The sequence below is a fragment of the Chiloscyllium plagiosum genome, chromosome 7 (genome assembly GCF_004010195.1).
Source record: "Chiloscyllium plagiosum isolate BGI_BamShark_2017 chromosome 7, ASM401019v2, whole genome shotgun sequence".
Lineage (NCBI taxonomy): Eukaryota > Metazoa > Chordata > Chondrichthyes > Orectolobiformes > Hemiscylliidae > Chiloscyllium > Chiloscyllium plagiosum.
In genome coordinates, this window is record NC_057716.1 from 43,033,458 (window position 1) to 43,053,484 (window position 20,027).

At 40.5% G+C, this 20,027-nt stretch overlaps 1 protein-coding gene across 1 annotated transcript in view; it reads left to right on the forward strand.

Moving 5' to 3' along the window:
- ttn.1 (titin, tandem duplicate 1) overlaps positions 1–20,027 on the forward strand; it is a 336,276-nt gene that overhangs the window by 287,340 nt on the left and 28,909 nt on the right. Inside the window, exons 255-261 of the mRNA XM_043694489.1 lie at positions 167–754; positions 847–951; positions 1,036–1,233; positions 1,328–1,624; positions 1,720–2,307; positions 2,398–2,700; positions 2,831–19,936. Coding sequence (XP_043550424.1) covers positions 167–754; positions 847–951; positions 1,036–1,233; positions 1,328–1,624; positions 1,720–2,307; positions 2,398–2,700; positions 2,831–19,936 — 19,185 coding nt within the window. The remainder of the gene's footprint in view (positions 1–166; positions 755–846; positions 952–1,035; positions 1,234–1,327; positions 1,625–1,719; positions 2,308–2,397; positions 2,701–2,830; positions 19,937–20,027) is intronic.

A 20,027-nucleotide genomic window follows, 5' to 3' on the forward strand; every position in this document is an offset into this window, starting at 1 on the left:
CTACAGTATATTGTTTTCACTTAATCATTAAATTATATTGGATAGTTTCTTAAGGTGTTACCTATAACAAGACACTGCACTTAAAAACTTAAGAATGGTTTCAAGCATACTTATCAAAACTGAACTCTGAACTTATTAAACTAAATCACTCTTTTTGGATTAACAGTACCACCAAACATTGACTTACGAGACATCCCTGACTTAACATACATTGCCAGGGAGGGAAGCAATTTCCATATAAAGATTCCAATCAGTGGCAAACCTGCACCAACAGTAACATGGAAGAAAGGTGAGGATTTACTTCAGGAAAGTGGAAGAATAACTGTGGAATCCACAGCAATTAATACAACACTCGCAGTGAGAGATTGTCAAAAGAGTGATGCTGGAAAATACACAATCAATTTGAAGAATGTTGCTGGCACTAAAGAAGCTGCAATATTCATGAAAGTAGTTGGAAAGCCTGGAATACCAACTGCACCTTTCCGTTTTGATGAAATAACGGCAGATGCGATTACATTAATCTGGGCTCCCCCTAAGGATGATGGTGGTGCCGAAATTACGAACTATATTTTGGAAAAACGCGATAACGTCACCAATAAATGGATGACTTGTGCATCTGCTGTGCAAAAAACATCATTCAGAGTTACAAGGCTTCATGAAGGAAACGAGTATGTGTTTAGAGTTAGTGCTGAGAATAAATATGGAGTGGGAGAAGGTCTGAAGTCTGACCCTGTCATTGCCAGGCATCCATTTGGTAAGCAGCTTCACATTTTTTCTCTGAACTTTAATTGCAATGCTGCACTCACTTTTAGACTGATTGATGTCTCTCTTTCTCCCTCTTCCAAGATGTGCCTGATGCTCCTTTGCCTCCAGAAATAGTTGCAGTCAGGCACGATTCAGTCTCCCTGACTTGGAAGGATCCAAAGAAAACTGGTGGCTCCCCAATTACAGGTATACGGTTTGATTTCTCCTTTCAACTGGCAATTACATTTATATAATTACACAACATTTATTTCAAACTACTTTTTGCACCAGGTTATCATGTTGAATATAAAGAAAGAAACAGCCTCCTTTGGAAAAGAGCAAATAAGGCCACACTGAAAATGAAGGATCTCAGAGTAACAGGTTTGACTGAAGGCCTCGAATATGAATTTAGAGTCATGGCAGTTAACTTGGCTGGTGTAGGCAAACCTAGTGGACCATCACATCCTGTTACCACATTAGATCCAATTGGTAAGTAAAATCCTTGGCACCATTTTTCATTTTCTTTTATTACAACTTATAAATGCTACAATCAGTGGCTGACATTATATTGCTCTCCTTTCAGATCCTCCTGGTAAACCTGAAGTCATTAATGTTACCCGGACAAGTGTGACTCTAATCTGGACTGAACCAAAGTATGATGGTGGTCACAAACTAATTGGCTACCTTGTTGAGAAACGTGACCTACCTTCAAAGACATGGATGAAAGCGAATCATATTAATGTTCAGGAGTGTGCCTTTACTGTTACTGATCTTACTGAGGGCTGTAAATATGAATTCCGTGTAAGGGCAAAGAACGCAGCAGGAGCAATTAGTCCACCATCTGAAACCACAGGAACTATTATCTGTCAAGATGAGTTTGGTAAGTAATTTTCTTTTTATAACCATATGATGAAAGCAAAACTGAAAAATTGACATCTCATGGTACTGATTAATTTCTCTCTTATATATTCACAGTGGCACCAACAATTGTAATTGATCCTACTGTAAAAGAAGGCTTAACAGTTAAGGCTGGTGATACCATTGTAATTACTGCAACTAGCATTCTTGGCAAACCTCCACCAACATCAGTTTGGTCTAAGGGTGGTAAAGATTTCAAGGTCTCTGAGATAGTTCAAATTGAAAAAACACCAACTTCGTCAACACTGCATGTTAAATATGCTACAAGAAAAGATTCTGGAGAATATACTATCACTGCCAGTAATCCATTTGGCACCAAAGAAGAACATGTACGTGTGAAAGTGTTAGATGTTCCTGGTCCCCCAGGACCTATTGAAATAAGCAATGTTTCGTCTGAGAAGGCTACACTAAATTGGTTACCTCCAGCTGAAGATGGAGGTTCTCCAGTCAAATCTTATACAATTGAAAAGAGAGAAACAAGTCGTCTTCTCTGGACTTTAGTTGCTGAAAATGTTCCAAGCTGCAGATTTATTGCAAGCAAACTTATACAGGGAAATGAATACATCTTCCGTGTCTCAGCTGTAAATCAATATGGCATTGGTGATCCAGTACAGTCAGAACCAGTTAAAATGGTGGACAGTTTTGGTAAAAAAAATTTTTAATACTGAGCATTATATGACTTCTATTTTTGCCTTATTAGAATAACAAACTTCATTTGTGATATTTCTTTCTTAGGTCCCCCTGGCCCACCTTCAAAGCCTGAGATTACTAATGTTACCAAAAATACCATTACTGTTGGGTGGACGAGGCCAGTTGTTGATGGCGGTAGTGAAATAACAGGATACATCTTAGAACGTAAAGAAAGGAAAGGCCTCAGATGGGTTAGAGCAACAAAGAAACCGATATCTGATCTCCGACACAAAGTGACAGGACTGAATGAAGGAACTGAGTATGAATTCCGTGTCAGTGCAGAAAATAAGGCTGGCATTGGACCTCCAAGTGAACCATCACAACCAGTATTAACAAAGGATGTAGCATGTAAGTATTAAAGTTACAAAACACCTTTCTCATATTTGTTACATGTAAATTATACTTTGACAACAGACATCCTTAATGTTTCAGTACTTAATACTAATTTCATTACATTATTTTCTTTCAATTTACACAGATGTACCTGGACCACCTTCTAACCCAAGAGTGGTTGACACAACAAAAACTACAGCTAGCCTGACTTGGGGGAAACCACATTATGATGGTGGCCTTGACATTATTGGCTATATAGTTGAACATAAGAAAGAAGGCGATGAGAATTGGATAAAAGACACAACAGGCACTGCGCTCAGAATAACTGAATTTGTTGTTGCTAACCTTCAGTCAGGAGAAAAATACAACTTCAGAATTAGTGCAGTCAATGCAGAAGGTGTTGGTGAGCCTGCACAAGTAGAAGGTCTTATTGAAATTAAGGAACGTGAAGTCGCTCCTGATTTTGAGTTGGATGCTGAACTGAGAAGAACTCTTGTTGTCAGAGCTGGAGTAACCATTCGCATCTTTGTACCAATCAAGGGACGTCCAACGCCTGATGTTACATGGCTGAAAGGAGACATCCCAGTTAAAGGCCGAGCAACTGTAGAAACCACAGATTCATACACATTCTTGCTCATCCCAGACTGCACACGATATGATGCTGGAAAATACACAATGTGTCTTGAAAATATTGCTGGCAAAAAGAGTGGTTTTGTAAATGTGAGGGTTTTAGATTCACCAGGACCACCTATCAATCTCAAAGCCAGAGAAGTAACAAAAGACAGTGTTACCATACAATGGGATATGCCGATGATTGATGGCGGCTCACGGATAACCAATTATGTTGTAGAGAAACGAGAATCAACCCGGAAGGCATACTCTACTGTCACAACCAATTGCCAGAAGTGTTCACTCAGAGTTGTCAATTTGTCAGAAGGATGTGAGTACTACTTCAGAGTAATGGCTGAGAATGAATACGGCATAGGTGAACCAGCTGAGACTTCAGATCCTATAAGAGCATCTGAAGCCCCATCACCTCCTGAACGCCTACACATTATGGATATAACCAAGCACACTGTTAGCCTGTCTTGGCCAAAACCAGAACATGATGGTGGTAGCAAAATTATAGGATATATACTTGAGGCACAGAAGAAAGATTCTGAAAAATGGATGTCTTTGGCAACTGTAAAGACACTAGATTATGTTGCAAAGAATCTTAGTGAAAATGAAGAATATACATTCCGTGTAATGGCAGTAAATGCTGTTGGAAGGAGTGATCCACGAGAAAGCAGACCAGTTATTGTGAAAGAACAAACTATGCTTCCAGAATTTGACTTGCGTGGCATTTACCAGAAGCTTGTGATTGCAAAGGCAGGTGATAATATAAAAATTGACATCCCTGTCCTTGGTCGACCCAAACCAACAGTCACTTGGAATAGAGATGGCCAACCTTTGAAGCAGACGCAGAGAATAAATGTGGAGAGTACAGCAAATTCAACTATACTTAACATCAATGAATGCACAAGAAATGACAGTAGCAAGTTCACGCTGACTGCTAAAAATATAGTTGGTGAGGTTAGTGACACCATCACTGTTCAAGTTCATGACATTCCAGGACCCCCCAAAGGACCAATTAAATTTGATGAAATTTCATCTGATTTCATATTGCTGTCATGGGAGCCTCCTGAAAATGATGGTGGAGTGCCAATAAGCAATTACATTGTAGAAATGCGTGAGACCAACAGTACTTCATGGGTAGAGCTAGCCGCCACTGTAATACGTACAACGTTTAAAGCACCTCACCTTACAACTGGAACTGAATATCAGTTCCGAGTCAAAGCTCAGAACAGGTATGGTGTTGGTCCTGCAATTTCTTCAGAGGCTGTTGTTGCAGCTTTCCCATTCAAGGTGCCAGGACCACCTGGAACTCCTCAAGTTATTGCTGTTAGTAAGGATTCAATGACAATCACCTGGAATGACCCTGTTTCTGATGGTGGAAGTCCAATTTTTGGATACCACATTGAAAGAAAAGAAAGAAATAGTATACTTTGGCAAACTGTAAGTAAGGCATTGGTTGTAGGCACCACATTTAAATCAACCGGACTCACAGATGGTATTGCATATGAATTCCGTGTGATCGCAGAAAACCTGGCTGGCAAAGGTAAGCCAAGCAAACCGTCAGAACCAGTGTATGCATTGGATCCCATTGATCCTCCTGGTAAACCAGTTCCACTTAACATTACAAGAAATTCTGTGACACTCACCTGGACAAAACCAGAATTTGATGGAGGCTTCAAAATAACTGGTTACACAGTCGAAAAGAGGGATCTACCTAGTGGCCGCTGGCTTAAGGCAAACTTTAGTAATGTCCTGGAGACTGTCTTTACTGTCAGCGGTCTTAATGAAGGTGACAAGTATGAGTTCCGTGTATTAGCTCGTAATGCTGCTGGTTCAATAAGCAAACCATCTGAACCCACTGACGCAATCATATGCAGAGATGACATTGAAGAACCCAGAATAATGGTTGATGCTAAATTCAAGAGTCTTGTACTATTGAAAGCAGGTGAAATGTTCAAACTTGAAGCAGATGTTAGAGGACAACCACCACCAACCATGGTCTGGACAAAAGATGGAAATGAACTTGAAGAAACCGGAAAAGTAGAAGTAAAGATGTCAGATTTCTCTACTGTTCTAATTCACAAAGACAGCATAAGAAGAGATGGTGGTGCATATACGCTTACTGCAACCAATCCTGGAGGAACAGCGAAGCATGTTTTTAACGTAAAGATTTTGGATAGACCTGGACCTCCTGAAGCGCCTATCGTAGTTTCAGATGTCACAGCAGAAAAATGTGTGATATCATGGTTGCCGCCAACAGATGATGGTGGTGCAAAGATTGACCACTACGTAGTTGAAAAACGTGAAACCAGTAGACTTGCATGGACTAATGTGGCCACAGATGTTCAACTAACCAAATTAAAGATAACCAAACTTCTGCAAGGGAATGAATATATTTTCCGTGTTATGGCAGTAAATAAATATGGGGTTGGGGAACCGTTAGAGTCTGATCCTGTTGTTGCTGCCAATCCATTTGTCCCACCTAGCCCGCCTAAGAATCCCATAGTTACAGCTATTACAAAAGATTCAATGGTGGTTTGTTGGGAGCATCCTGATTCTGATGGTGGAAGTGAAATTACTAACTACATTATTGAGCGGCGTGACAAGACAGGAATGCGCTGGGTTAAATGCAACAAAAGAATAGTCACTGACTTACGATACAAAGTTGGAAAACTCACAGAAGGACATGAATATGAATACAGAATCATGGCTGAAAATGCTGCTGGTATAAGCCAACCCAGTTCTTCTAGTCCATACTACAAAGCAATGGACACTGTGTTCAAACCTGGACCACCAGGTAACCCTAGAGTGCTAGATACTAGCAGATCTTCAATCACTATTGCATGGAATAAACCTATTTATGATGGCGGCTCAGAAATTACAGGTTACATGGTTGAAACAAGCCTCCCTGAAGAGGATGAATGGACAGTTGTAACACCACAGAGTGGACTCCAGGCCACATCTTTCACAATCACTAATCTGAAAGAAAACCAAGAGTACAAAGTTCGTATATATGCTATCAACTCCGAAGGTATTGGAGAACCTGCACAAATTCCTGGAACAGCTAAAGCTGAAGAAAGGTTATTGCCTCCTGAAATAGAGCTTGATGCAGACTTGCGCAAAGTGGTATCCATAAGAGCTTGTTGCACTTTGAGATTATTTGTCACAATTAGAGGAAGACCAACACCTGAGATTAAATGGGCAAGGGAAGATGGGGAATCCTTGGATAGAGCTTCAATTGAAAATACAAGCTCATACTCTCTCCTTATCATTCCAAATGTGAATAGATTTGACAGTGGTAAATATATCATAACAGTTGAGAACAGTGGCGGCAGCAAATCTGCTTTTGTCAATGTTAGAGTGCTGGATACCCCAGGAGCACCACAGAATCTTAAAGTTAAGGAAGTTTCTAAAGAATCAGTTACAATCACTTGGGAACCCCCACTCATTGATGGTGGCTCCAAAATTAAGAATTACATTGTGGAGAAAAGAGAATCAACAAGAAAAGCATACTCTACAGTGATTGCCAACTGTCATAAAACAACCTGGAAGATAGACCACTTGCAAGAAGGTTGCAACTATTACTTCCGCGTCCTGGCTGAAAATGAGTATGGAATAGGTCTTCCTGTTGAGACACCTGATGCAATTAAAGTATCAGAAAGACCACTACCACCAGGCAAAGTGACTCTTGTTGATGTGACAAGAAACAGTGCAGTTTTGTCATGGGAGAAGCCAGAGCATGACGGAGGCAGTAGAATTTTAGGATACATAGTGGAAATGCAAACTAAAGGCAGTGATAAGTGGACAACATGTGCTACAGTGAAAATAACTGAAGCCACCATCACAGGATTGACACAAGGTGAAGAGTATATATTCCGGGTATCAGCACAAAATGAGAAAGGTGTCAGTGATCCCCGACAGCTCGGGGTCCCTGTAGTTGCAAAAGATCTGGTAATTGCTCCTACTTTAAAGCTTCTATTTACCACATTCAGCGTCCTAGCAGGAGAAGACTTGAAAGTCGATGTACCATTTATTGCACGCCCAAAACCAACTATATCTTGGCTGAAAGATAATCAGCCATTAAAACAAACAACAAGGATAAATGCTGAGACCAAAGACAGTAGAGCAGTTCTGATGATCAAGGAGGCCTGTCGTGACGATGTGGGTCAGTACAACATAAAACTTACAAATGCAGCAGGGGAAGCATCTGAAAATCTGAGCATTGTTGTTTTGGACAAGCCTGGGCCTCCAATTGGGCCAGTTAAAATTGATGAGGTTACTGCAGATAGTATCATTATATCCTGGAATCCACCAGAATATGATGGCGGTTGTCAAATCAGCAATTATATCGTTGAGAAAAGAGACACTTCAACCATTGTCTGGCAGATTGTTTCTGCTACTGTTGCCCGAACAACAATTAAAGCTGCTCGCTTAAAGACTGGTACTGAATATCAGTTCAGAATTGCAGCTGAGAATAGATATGGAAAGAGCAGTTACTTGACTTCTGAATCTGTTGTGGCACAATATCCTTATAAGCCACCTGGCCCACCTGGTACTCCTTTCATAACAAATATTACAAAGGATAGCATGGTGGTGCAATGGAATGAACCAGTCAATGATGGTGGCAGCAGGGTTCTAGGTTACCATCTTGAACGCAAAGAAAGAAATAGCATTTTATGGATGAAACTGAACAAGACAATTATTTCTGATACAAAATTAAAGTCTACAAATCTTGAAGAAGGCATTGAATATGAATACAGAGTTTATGCTGAGAACATTGTTGGTATTGGCAAACCAAGCAAAGTGTCTGAATGTGTCGCAGCTAGAGATCCTTGTGATCCTCCAGGTCGCCCTGAAGCTATAATTGTCACTAGAAATTCTGTGACACTACAGTGGACCAAACCTGAATATGACGGAGGCAGCAAAATCACTGGCTACATTGTTGAAAAGAAAGAACTTCCTGATGGTCGTTGGATGAAAGCCAGCTTTACAAATGTCATCGACACTCAGTTTGCTGTCACTGGCTTAGTTGAAGACCAACGATATGAGTTCAGGGTAATTGCTAGAAATGCAGCTGGTGTATTCAGTGAACCATCTGAATCCACTGGTCCAATTACTGTTCGTGATGAAGTAGAACCACCTCGAATTAGCATGGATTCACAATATAAGGAGGGTATTGTCATACATGCAGCTGAAACATTCAAAATTGAAGCTGATGTTTATGGAAAACCAATACCTACAATCCAATGGATGAAAGGAGACCAAGAACTTGAAAATACAGCTAGGCTTGAAATTAAAAGTACAGATTTTAATACACTTTTGACTGTCAAGGAATCTATTCGTATAGATAGTGGCCACTACACCCTGTTGGTAAAGAATGTAGCTGGTGAAAAGTCTGCTGTTATTAATGTGAAGGTACTAGACAGACCAGGACCCCCTGAAGGACCAATTGTTGTTAGTGGAGTAACTGCTGAGAAATGTACGCTGACCTGGAAGCCACCAAAACATGATGGCGGTAGTGATGTGTCACATTACATTGTTGAAAGGAGAGAAACTAGTCGTTTGGTCTGGACTTTAGTTGACGCTAATGTGCAAACTCCAAGTTGCAAAGTTACCAAGCTTCTGGAAGGAAATGAATACATCTTCCGTGTTATGGGTGTAAACAAATATGGTGTAGGTGAGCCACTTGAATCAGATCCTGTATTAGCAAAGAATCCATTTGTGCGCCCTGATCCACCAAAGACACCTGAGGTTACTGCGATCACAAAGGATTCAATGGTAGTTGTATGGGGAAGACCTGCATCTGATGGTGGTAGTGAAATTCAGGGTTATATTTTGGAAAAACGTGACAAGGAGGGCATTAGATGGACAAGGTGTAACAAACGGCTGGTCAGTGAATTACGTTATAGGACAACTGGACTTATAGAAAACCATAATTATGAATTTAGGGTATCTGCTGAAAATGCTGCTGGTATCAGTGAACCAAGTCCATGTTCCACTTTCTACATGGCATCTGACCCCATCTACAAACCCGGACCACCCAACAATCCGAAGGTAACTGACTTTACAAGATCTTCTGTCTTCCTTTCATGGGGTAAACCCATTTATGATGGAGGATGTGAAATTCAAGGATACCTTGTGGAGATGTGTGATATAAGCACTGATGAATGGATAATGTGCACAGCAGCAAGTGGCATTAAGCAGACCCACTATGAAGTGGCTAAATTGCAGGAAAAGCATGAATACAAGTTCCGCGTCTGTGCTATCAATAAAGCTGGAGTTGGTGAACATGCTGACTTTCCTGGTACTGTTCTTTTGGAAGATAAGTTAGAAGCTCCAGACCTTGACCTTGATGCTGATTTGAGGAAGGTTATTAATGTCAGAGCAAGTTGTTCTTTGAGATTATTTGTTCCTATCAGAGGGCGCCCTGCTCCAGAAGTGAAATGGACCAAGGCAGATGGTGAAATAAGAGACACTGCACAGATTGAAATTTCTGAAAGTTACACGTTGCTTGTAATTGACAATGTTAACAGAAATGACTCTGGCAAATATATGTTAACTTTGGAAAATAGTAGCGGAACAAAATCTGCATTTGTTACTGTGAGAGTCCTTGATACACCAGGCCCACCAGTTAATCTCAAAGTAAGGGATGTAACTAAAGATAGTGTCACCTTATCCTGGGAATATCCTCTCTTGGATGGTGGTGCTAAAATTAAGAACTTCATTGTAGAAAAACGTGAATCTACAAGAAAAGCCTACTCAGCTGTTATCACAAACTGCCACAAGACCTCTTTTAAGATAGAACAACTCCAGGAAGGTTGCAATTATTATTTTAGAGTAACTGCTGAAAACGAGCATGGAATTGGAGTACCTGCAGAAACTGTTGACCCAGTTAAAGTATCTGAGGTACCACAGCCTCCAGGAAAAATAACATTGGTTGATGTGACAAGAAAATCTGTGTCCCTTACCTGGGAGAAACCGGAACATGATGGTGGTAGCAGAATTATCCAGTATATTGTAGAAATGCAGAGTAAAGGTAGCGAAAAATGGTTGGCATGTGCACATGTAAAAACACTTGAGGCAACAATCCAAAACCTAACCCAAGGAGAGGAGTATCTGTTCAGAGTTATAGCAGTGAATGAAAAAGGAAAGAGTGACCCAAGAACCCTTGCAGTACCTGTGATTGCTAAAGATCTTGTGATTGAACCAGATGTCAAACCAGCATTTAGTAGTTACAGTGTACAGGTTGGACAGGACTTAAAAATTGAGATCCCTATAGCTGGATGTCCTAAACCAACTATTACTTGGACAAAGGATGGTCAACCACTCAAGCAGACAACTCGAGTTAATGTGTTTGATTCTGGCAGTGCTACAATCCTAACCATCAAGGAATCAATGAGAGATGATCACGGATTGTACGGTATCAACGTGGCAAATGCTGTTGGACAAAAGACAGCAACTATTGAAATAATAACACTTGATAAACCAGGACCACCAAAAGGCCCTGTAAGGTTTGATGAAGTTAGTGCTGAAAGCATTACAATTTCGTGGGATCCGCCAAGCTTTACTGGTGGCTGTCAAATAACTAATTATGTAGTTGAGAAAAGAGATACAACTACTATAAACTGGGAAATTGTTTCAGCTACAGTTGCAAGAACAAGTCTGAAGATAACCAAACTTAAAACGGGAGCAGAATATCAATTTAGGATATTTGCTGAAAACAGATATGGTAGAAGTTTTGCTTTGGATTCTCAGGCAACTATAGCCCAGTATCCATTTAAAGAGCCTGGCCCGCCTGGTACACCATTCGTTGCGGCTGTTACTAAAGACAGCATGGACGTGCAGTGGCACGAACCAATTAATGATGGTGGAAGCAAAGTCTTAGGATATCATCTTGAGCGCAAAGAAAGAAACAGCATTCTTTGGACAAAAATTAACAGAACTATTATACCAGACACAAGGTTTAAAACTACAGGACTCGAAGAAGGCATTGAATATGAATTCAGAGTGTATGCTGAAAATATTGTTGGTATTGGAAAGCCAAGCAAGGTGTCTGAATGCTACTTTGCACGAGATCCATGTGATCCTCCAGGTTGTCCAGAAGCCATCATTATAACCAGAAATTCAATAACACTTCAATGGACAAAGCCTGTGTATGATGGTGGCAGTATCATAACTGGATATTTAGTGGAGAAGCGTGACTTACCTGAGGGTCGCTGGATGAAAGCAAGCTTTACAAATGTCATTGAGACTCAATTCACTGTAACTGGCCTCACTGAAGACGAAAGGTATGAGTTTAGGGTTATTGCTAAGAATGCTGCAGGAACAATTAGCAAACCATCTGACAGCACTGGACCAATTGTTGCAAAGGATGAAGTTGAACCACCCAGACTAGCTATTGATCCAAAATACAGAGAAACAATAGTGGTGAACGCAGGTGATACATTCAAGTTGGATGCCGATGTTCATGGCAAACCGCTACCCATTATCCAGTGGTTCAAAGGTGACAAAGAAGTTGAAGAATCAGCAAGGCTTGAGATTAAAAATACAGATTTCAAAGCTTTACTTCTCGTTAAGGATGCAATTAGAGTGGATGGTGGGCAGTACATTCTTCAGGCTTCTAATGTGGCAGGTACAAAATCTGTTCCTATTACTGTAAAAGTCTTGGACAGACCAGGACCTCCATTAGGCCCTATCCGAGTTACTGGTGTCACTGCTGAGAAGTGTTCATTATCTTGGAACCCACCAGAACATGATGGTGGAAGTGCAATCTTACACTATATTATTGAGAAAAGAGAAACTAGTCGCCTTGCTTGGACAGTTGTGGCACCAGAAGTTCAAGCTACTGTGCACAAAGTTACCAAACTTTTAGAAGGTAATGAATATATCTTCCGTATAATGGCTGTGAACAAGTTTGGTGTTGGGGAACCCTTGGAGTCTGTACCCGTGTTAATGAAGAGTCCATTTACACCTCCTGGTCCACCAAAATCTTTGGAAATAGCCAATGTTGCAAAAGACTCCATGACTGTTTGCTGGAGTAGACCAGATAGCGATGGCGGTAGTGAAATTACAGGTTACATTGTAGAGAAGAGGGACAGGTCTGGCATCAGATGGACGAAATGCAACAAGCATAGAGTAACAGATTTGCGTTTTAGAGTCACAGGACTCACAGAAGAGCATGAATATGAATTTAGGGTATTAGCTGAAAACGTGGCTGGAATTGGTGAACCAAGTCAGCCAACAAATTTCTACAAAGCATGTGATCCTGTTTATAAACCTGGGCCACCAGCAAATCCACACGTTGTAGATACTACAAAAAATTCTGTAGTGCTTGTTTGGGGAAAACCAATTTATGATGGTGGCTGTGACATTCAAGGTTATATAGTAGAAATTCGTAAAGCAGATGAGGAAGACTGGACAATATGCACACCACAAACTGGTCTACAGGTCACCCGCTTTGAAATTGGGAAACTTACTGAAAATCAGGAATATAACATGCGTGTATGTGCCATCAACAAGGTTGGAGTTGGTGAACCAGCAACAGTAGCTGGTACAGTTAAACCAGAAGATAAACTTGAAGCACCTGAAATTGAACTTTCAGCTGATTTAAGAAAAGGAATCACAGTTAGAGCTGGTGGTACTGCCAGAATCTTTACACCATTCAAAGGAAGACCATCCCCTGAGATCAACTGGTCAAAGGACGAAGGAGAACTAACTGAAAAGTGTCAAGTAGAAAAGAGTTTAAGCTTTACTCAACTAACAATAGACAACTGTGACAGAAATGATGCTGGAAAGTATATTTTGACTTTGGTGAATAGCAGTGGTACGAAGTCTGCATTTGTTACAGTAAAAGTTCTTGACACTCCTGGAGCTCCACAAAACTTAACTGTGAAGGATATAAGGAAAGAATCAGTTACACTACACTGGGAACCACCTCTTATTGATGGTGGTGCAAAAGTTAAAAACTACGTCATCGATAAGCGTGAATCAACCAGAAAAGCGTATGCTAATATAACTGCTAAATGTAACAAGTGCAGCTTCAAAGTTGAGAATCTCACTGAAGGAGCAATTTATTACTTCCGTGTGATGGCAGAGAATGAATATGGTATTGGTATACCTGTTGAGATGGTGGATGCTGTAAAGGCTTCTGAGCCACCTTTAGCACCAGGAAAAATCACCCTTGTTGATGTCACCCAAAAGAGTGTGTCTCTAACTTGGGAGAAACCCGAACATGATGGAGGTAGCAGAATTATGGGATACTTGGTGGAAATGCAACCTAAAGGATCTGAGCATTGGGGTGTAATTACCCAATCCAAAACGTGTGATGCATTAGTTTCTGGTCTCAGTTCAGGACACGAGTATCTCTTCCGTGTGATTGCTTTCAATGAGAAAGGAAAAAGTGATCCTCGAACCTTGGCTGTACCAGTGATAGCTAAAGATCAAAGTATTGCACCTGCTTTCAAACTCATGTTCAACACGTACAGTGTCCAAGCTGGGGAGAGCCTTAAAGTTGAAGTTCCATTTATTGGTTGTCCCAAACCTAAGATTATATGGATGAAAGATGGCCAGACACTAAAACAGACAACAAGAATTAATGTGGAGGATGCAGCAACAGCAACAATAATTCATATTAAAGAAAGTCAAAGAGATGACCATGGGAAGTATTCTGTAAGTGCTACAAACAGTGCTGGGAAGGTAACAGAAGAGATTGGCATCATTGTGCTTGATAAGCCAGGTCCTCCAGTTGGACCAGTCCGATTTGATGAAGTCAGTGCTAATTTTGTTGTAATGTCATGGAATCCACCAGAATATACTGGAGGCTGTCAAATTAACAACTATATTGTTCAGAAACGCGACACAACTACCACTGATTGGCAGCTGGTGTCTGCAACTGTAGCAAGGACAACTATTAAAGTTACTAAACTTACCACAGGATCTGAATATCAATTCAAAATCTTTGCTGAAAATAGATATGGGAAGAGTTCATCTTTAGATTCTTCAGCAGTCATCGCACAATACCCATACAAACAACCTGGGCCCCCAGGCACTCCATTTGTGACAGCTGCTACAAAGGATTCCATGTATGTGCAGTGGAATGAGCCAGTGATTGATGGTGGAAGTAGAATTTTAGGTTATCATCTTGAACGCAAAGAAAGAAATAGCATTTTGTGGACTAAACTGAATAAAACAATAATTCAAGATACCCACTACAAATGTAATAATCTCGAAGAAGGTATTGAGTATGAGTTCAGAGTTTATGCAGAGAATATTGTTGGCATTGGTAAAACTAGCAAGGTTTCTGAGTGTTACGTAGCCCGTGATCCTTGTGATCCTCCTGGCCGTCCTGAAGCTGTTGTTATCACAAGAAATTATGTTACTCTACAATGGAAAAAACCTCAGTATGATGGTGGTAGCAAAATTACAGGATACGTGATAGAAAAGAAAGAACTTCCTGAAGGTCGCTGGATGAAAGCTAGTTTTACGAATGTAATCGACACTGAATTTACTGCTACTGGATTAACTGAAAATGCAAGATACGAATTTAGAGTAATTGCAAGAAATGCAGCTGGTACTTTCAGTGAACCATCTGAAAGCACTGGACCAATTACAGCAAGAGATGAAATTGAAGCTCCATCAGCTTCCATGGATCCTAAATACAAAGATGTAATTGTTGTTAATGCAGGAGACAGCTTTGTACTTGAGGCTGACATCCATGGTAAACCAGTACCTGATGTAACATGGATAAAAGATGGCAAAGATATTGAAGCAAATGTTGCCAGAATGGAAACTAAAACTACCATTCAGACAACTAGTTTAACTGTCAAGGATTGTATAAGAATTGATGGAGGACACTACGTGCTTAAGCTCAGTAATGTAGGTGGAACAAAATCTATTCCAATTACTGTTAAGGTCCTTGATAGGCCTGGCCCTCCTGATGGTGTTTTGACAGTTTCTGGTGTAACTGCAGAAAAGTGCTACTTGGCTTGGAATCCTCCTTCTCAGGATGGTGGTGCCAGTATCTCTCATTACATAATAGAAAAGAGAGAAACATCACGACTTTCATGGACACAGGTAGCATCTGATGTGCAAGCTATTAGTCACAAAGTAACCAAACTTCTTACAGGTAATGAGTATATATTCCGTGTAATGGCAGTAAATAAATATGGAATTGGTGAACCAGTGGAATCTGACGCAGTTGTGGCTAAAAACCCATTCCATACACCAAGTGCACCAACAGTACCTGAGGTTACAGCTATTACTAAAGATTCCATGGTTGTGACATGGGGACGTCCTGATGATGATGGTGGCACTGAAATTGAAGGATATATACTGGAGAAACGCGACAAAGATGGAATCAGATGGACCAGGTGCAATAAAAAGAGGTTGACTGATTTAAGATTTAGAGTTACCGGTTTAACAGAAGGTCATTTCTATGAATTCCGTGTGTCTGCTGAAAATGCTGCTGGTGTAGGTAACCCAAGTGATTCATCCATTTTCTATAGAGCTTATGATGTAATATACGTTCCTGGGCCACCTAGCAATCCAAAGGTGGTAGACACAACAAGATCTACAGTAGCACTTACCTGGGGCAAACCCATTTATGATGGTGGAGCTAAAATTAAGGGATATGCTATAGAAGTGAAAGAATCAAACACTGACAACTGGATCACATGCACGCCCCCCATGGGTGTGCAGGTAACACATTTCACAATAGAAGACTTGAAGGAAAATACTGAGCATAACATTCGCATCTGTGCCATTAATTCAGAAGGAGTAGGAGAACCTGCCAATGTTTCTGGGACAGTAATTCCAGTTGATAAACTTGAGCCACCAGAAATTGAGCTAGATGCTAATCTCAGAAAGATTGTGTCCGTACATGCTGGTGGTACTTTGAGGCTATTTGTTCCTATTAAAGGCAGACCAGAGCCTGAAGTAAAATGGGAAAAAGCTGAAGGAGCATTAAGTGAGCGAGCCCAGATTGAAGTTACAAGTTCTTACACCATGCTGGTCATAGATAATGTTAACAGATTCCACAGTGGCAAGTATAATTTGACTTTGGAAAACAACAGTGGTACTAAATCTGCTTTTGTTAATGTCAGAGTACTTGACTCGCCAAGTGCACCTGTGAACTTGCACATAAAAGAAGTGAAGAAAGATTCAGTGACTGTATCATGGGAGCCACCTCTTATTGATGGTGGAGCCAAGATCACTAATTACATTGTTGAAAAACGTGAGTCAACAAGAAAGGCTTACGCGGCTGTTACCAACAATTGTACGAAAAACACCTTCAAAATTGAATCACTTCAAGAAGGTGGTATATATTTCTTCCGTGTAATGGCAGTTAATGAGTATGGAATTGGCTTACCAGCAGAGACCACTGAGCCCACTAAAGCATCTGAAGTACCCTTACCTCCTGGTAAAGTGACATTGGTAGATATAACACGCAATAGTGCAACACTTACCTGGGAGAAACCTGAACATGATGGAGGTAGTAAAATAACTTCCTACATTGTTCAAATGCAGACAAAAGGAAGTGAAAAATGGATTTCATGTGCCCAAGTTAAAACATTAGAGGCAATAGTGAAAGGTCTAACTTCAGGTGAGGAATACACCTTTGGCGTAATAGCTGTGAATGAGAAAGGAAAGAGTGACATAAGACAGTTGGGAGTACCAGTGGTTGCAAAAGATATCGAAATAGAGCCATCTGCTGAGCTTCTTTTCAATAGTTTTAGTGTAAAGGCTGGTGATGACCTCAAGATTGATGTACTATTTAGAGGAAGACCTTTACCAACTGTGACATGGAAGAAAAATGGTGAGCCTTTAAAACAGACAACACGAATAAATGTTCAGACATCAAAAACATCAACATTGCTTACCATCAAGGAAGCAATAAAGGAAGATGTTGGAAAATATGAAGTAACATTTTCTAATAATATAGGATCAAAAACTTTCTTAATTACTGTTATTGTTCTTGACAAACCTGGACCACCTAATTCCATTCATATTGATGAAGTCAGTTCTGATTTTATAACTCTATCTTGGAATGCACCAGAGTACGATGGTGGCTGCCAAATTAACAACTACATTGTCGAAAAGAGAGATACCACTACAACTGTATGGGAAACAGTTTCTGCTACTGTTGCGAGAACATCAGTTAAAGTCATACACCTTATAGCAAAATGCGAATACCAGTTCCGTGTCTATGCAGAAAATCGATATGGCAAGAGCCACTACATTGAATCCCCTGCTGTTGTTGCAGAGTATCCATTTAAGCCACCTGGTCCTCCTGCAACTCCTATTGTTGCCCATGCTACCAAAGGTTATATGATTGTAAAATGGAATGAACCAGTTGTTGATGGAGGTTCCAAGATTATTGGCTACCATCTTGAATGCAAAGAAAGAAGCAGTATCTTATGGACAAAGATGAATCGAGGTCCTATAGTTGACACAAAAATGAAAGTAACTGGCCTTGAAGAAGGTCTGGTTTACGAATATCGTGTGTATGCTGAAAACATTGCTGGTATTGGTAGGCACAGTAAGGTTTCTGAGCCTGCTGCAGCAAGGGACCCATGTGATCCTCCTGGACAACCTGAAGTAACATATATTACTAGAACCTCTGTTTCATTATCATGGACCAAGCCTGAATATGATGGCGGTGCTAAAGTAATTGGTTATATTATTGAATCTAGAGAACTACCTGATGGACGCTGGCTTAAGTGTAATTTTACTAATGTCCAAGAAACATATTTTGATGTTACTGGTCTAACGGAAGATCAGCGTTATGAGTTCCATATTATTGCAAAGAATGCTGCAGGATTATTCAGTGAACCGTCTGAATCAACAGGACCTATTACTGTTAAGGATGATATGGAAGCCCCAAGAATTATGATGGATGCCAGATTTAGAGAGATTGTTATCAAAGCAGGTGAGACTATCAAAGTTGCTGTAGATATTGCAGGTCGCCCTCATCCAGTGATATCGTGGACAAAAGATGGCAAAGAGCTCGAAGGTCAAGCTAGAGTTGAAATCCAATCAACCAACAATAGCACTGCAATTACCATTAAGGACTGTGTTAGACGAGATTCAGGACAATATGTTATAACATTACAGAATGTTGCAGGAACAAGATCTCAAGCTATTAACTGCAAGGTACTTGATAGACCAGGCCCACCTGCTGGTCCTTTGGAAATAAGTGGCCGTACCGCAGAAAAGTGTTCATTGTCATGGGGACCTCCTCAAGAGAATGGAGGAGCAGAAGTTGATCACTATATTGTCGAAAAGCGTGAAACAAGTCGTCTTGCTTGGACTTGTGTAACAGAAAACTTACCAACAACATCTTGTAAAGTGACTAAACTGCTTAAAGGCAATGAGTATGTTTTCAGAGTAATGGGAGTGAACAAGTATGGAGTTGGTGAAGCTTTAGAGAGTGAACCTGTCAAAGCTATTGATCCATTCACAATTCCTAGTGCACCAAAATCTATAGAAATAACCAATGTCACAAAAGATTCTATGACTATCTGCTGGGAAAGACCTGACAGTGATGGTGGAAATCCAATTGCTGGGTATATAATTGAGAAACGAGAAAAGAATGGTTTACGTTGGGTTCGAGTTACTAAGAAACCTGTGTACGATCTAAGAGTAAAAGCAACAGGGCTCCGTGAAGGTGCTGATTATGAATATCGGGTACATGCAGAAAATGCTGCTGGTGTAGGTCCTCCAAGTGAACCATCAGCCTTTGTCCGTGCTGAAGATCCAGTTTTCAAACCTTCTCCTCCATCCAAACCAAAAATTATTGATTCAGCAAAGACAAGTATTACTGTTAGCTGGTCAAAGCCTCTGTTCGATGGTGGAGCACCAGTCACTGGATACAATGTAGAATATAAGAAGTCTGAAGACACTGAATGGACAACAGCAATTCAGAATTTGAGAGGCACAGAATATACAGTGCTCGGACTTGCACCTGGAGCAGAGTATGTTTTCTGTGTACGATCAATTAACAAAGTTGGTGTTAGTGATCAAAGTGAAATATCTGACCCACAGTTTGCAAAAGAAAGAGAAGAGGAACCTGCATTTGAAATTGATAATGAAATGCGCAAAACTTTAATTGTCAAAGCTGGAAGTTCCTTTACATTACCTGTAGCTTTTAGAGGAAAACCTGTGCCCAATGTTATGTGGAGCAAACCAGATGTGGACCTCCGTGTAAGAGGATGTATTGATACTACTGATTCAAGTACCTCTCTAACAATCGAAAAAGCAACAAGAAATGATGCTGGCAAATATACTGTAACATTGCAGAACATTTTGGCTACTGCCACACTCACACTAGCTGTCAAGATTCTGGATTCACCTGGACCTCCTGGCCCTATTATTATAAGAGAAGTTACTAAGGAATCTGTAACACTGGCCTGGGATGTCCCAGAAAATGAAGGTGGTGCTCCAGTGAAGAATTATCACGTAGAGAAGCGTGAAGCTAGTAAGAAGGCATGGGTCACCGTAACGAACAACTGTCAACGTCTCACCTACAAACTTAGCGACTTACAAGAAGGTGCCATTTACTATTTCCGTGTCCGAGGTGAAAATGAGTTTGGTGTTGGTGTAGCTGTTGAGAGCAAAGATGGTGTTAAAATAACAGGTAATTATCCATTTCTTACAACTTCTTAAGCTTTTTCATAATTAGTTATTGAATTGTAACACCTAAACATGTAGCATAACCTTAATGTTCA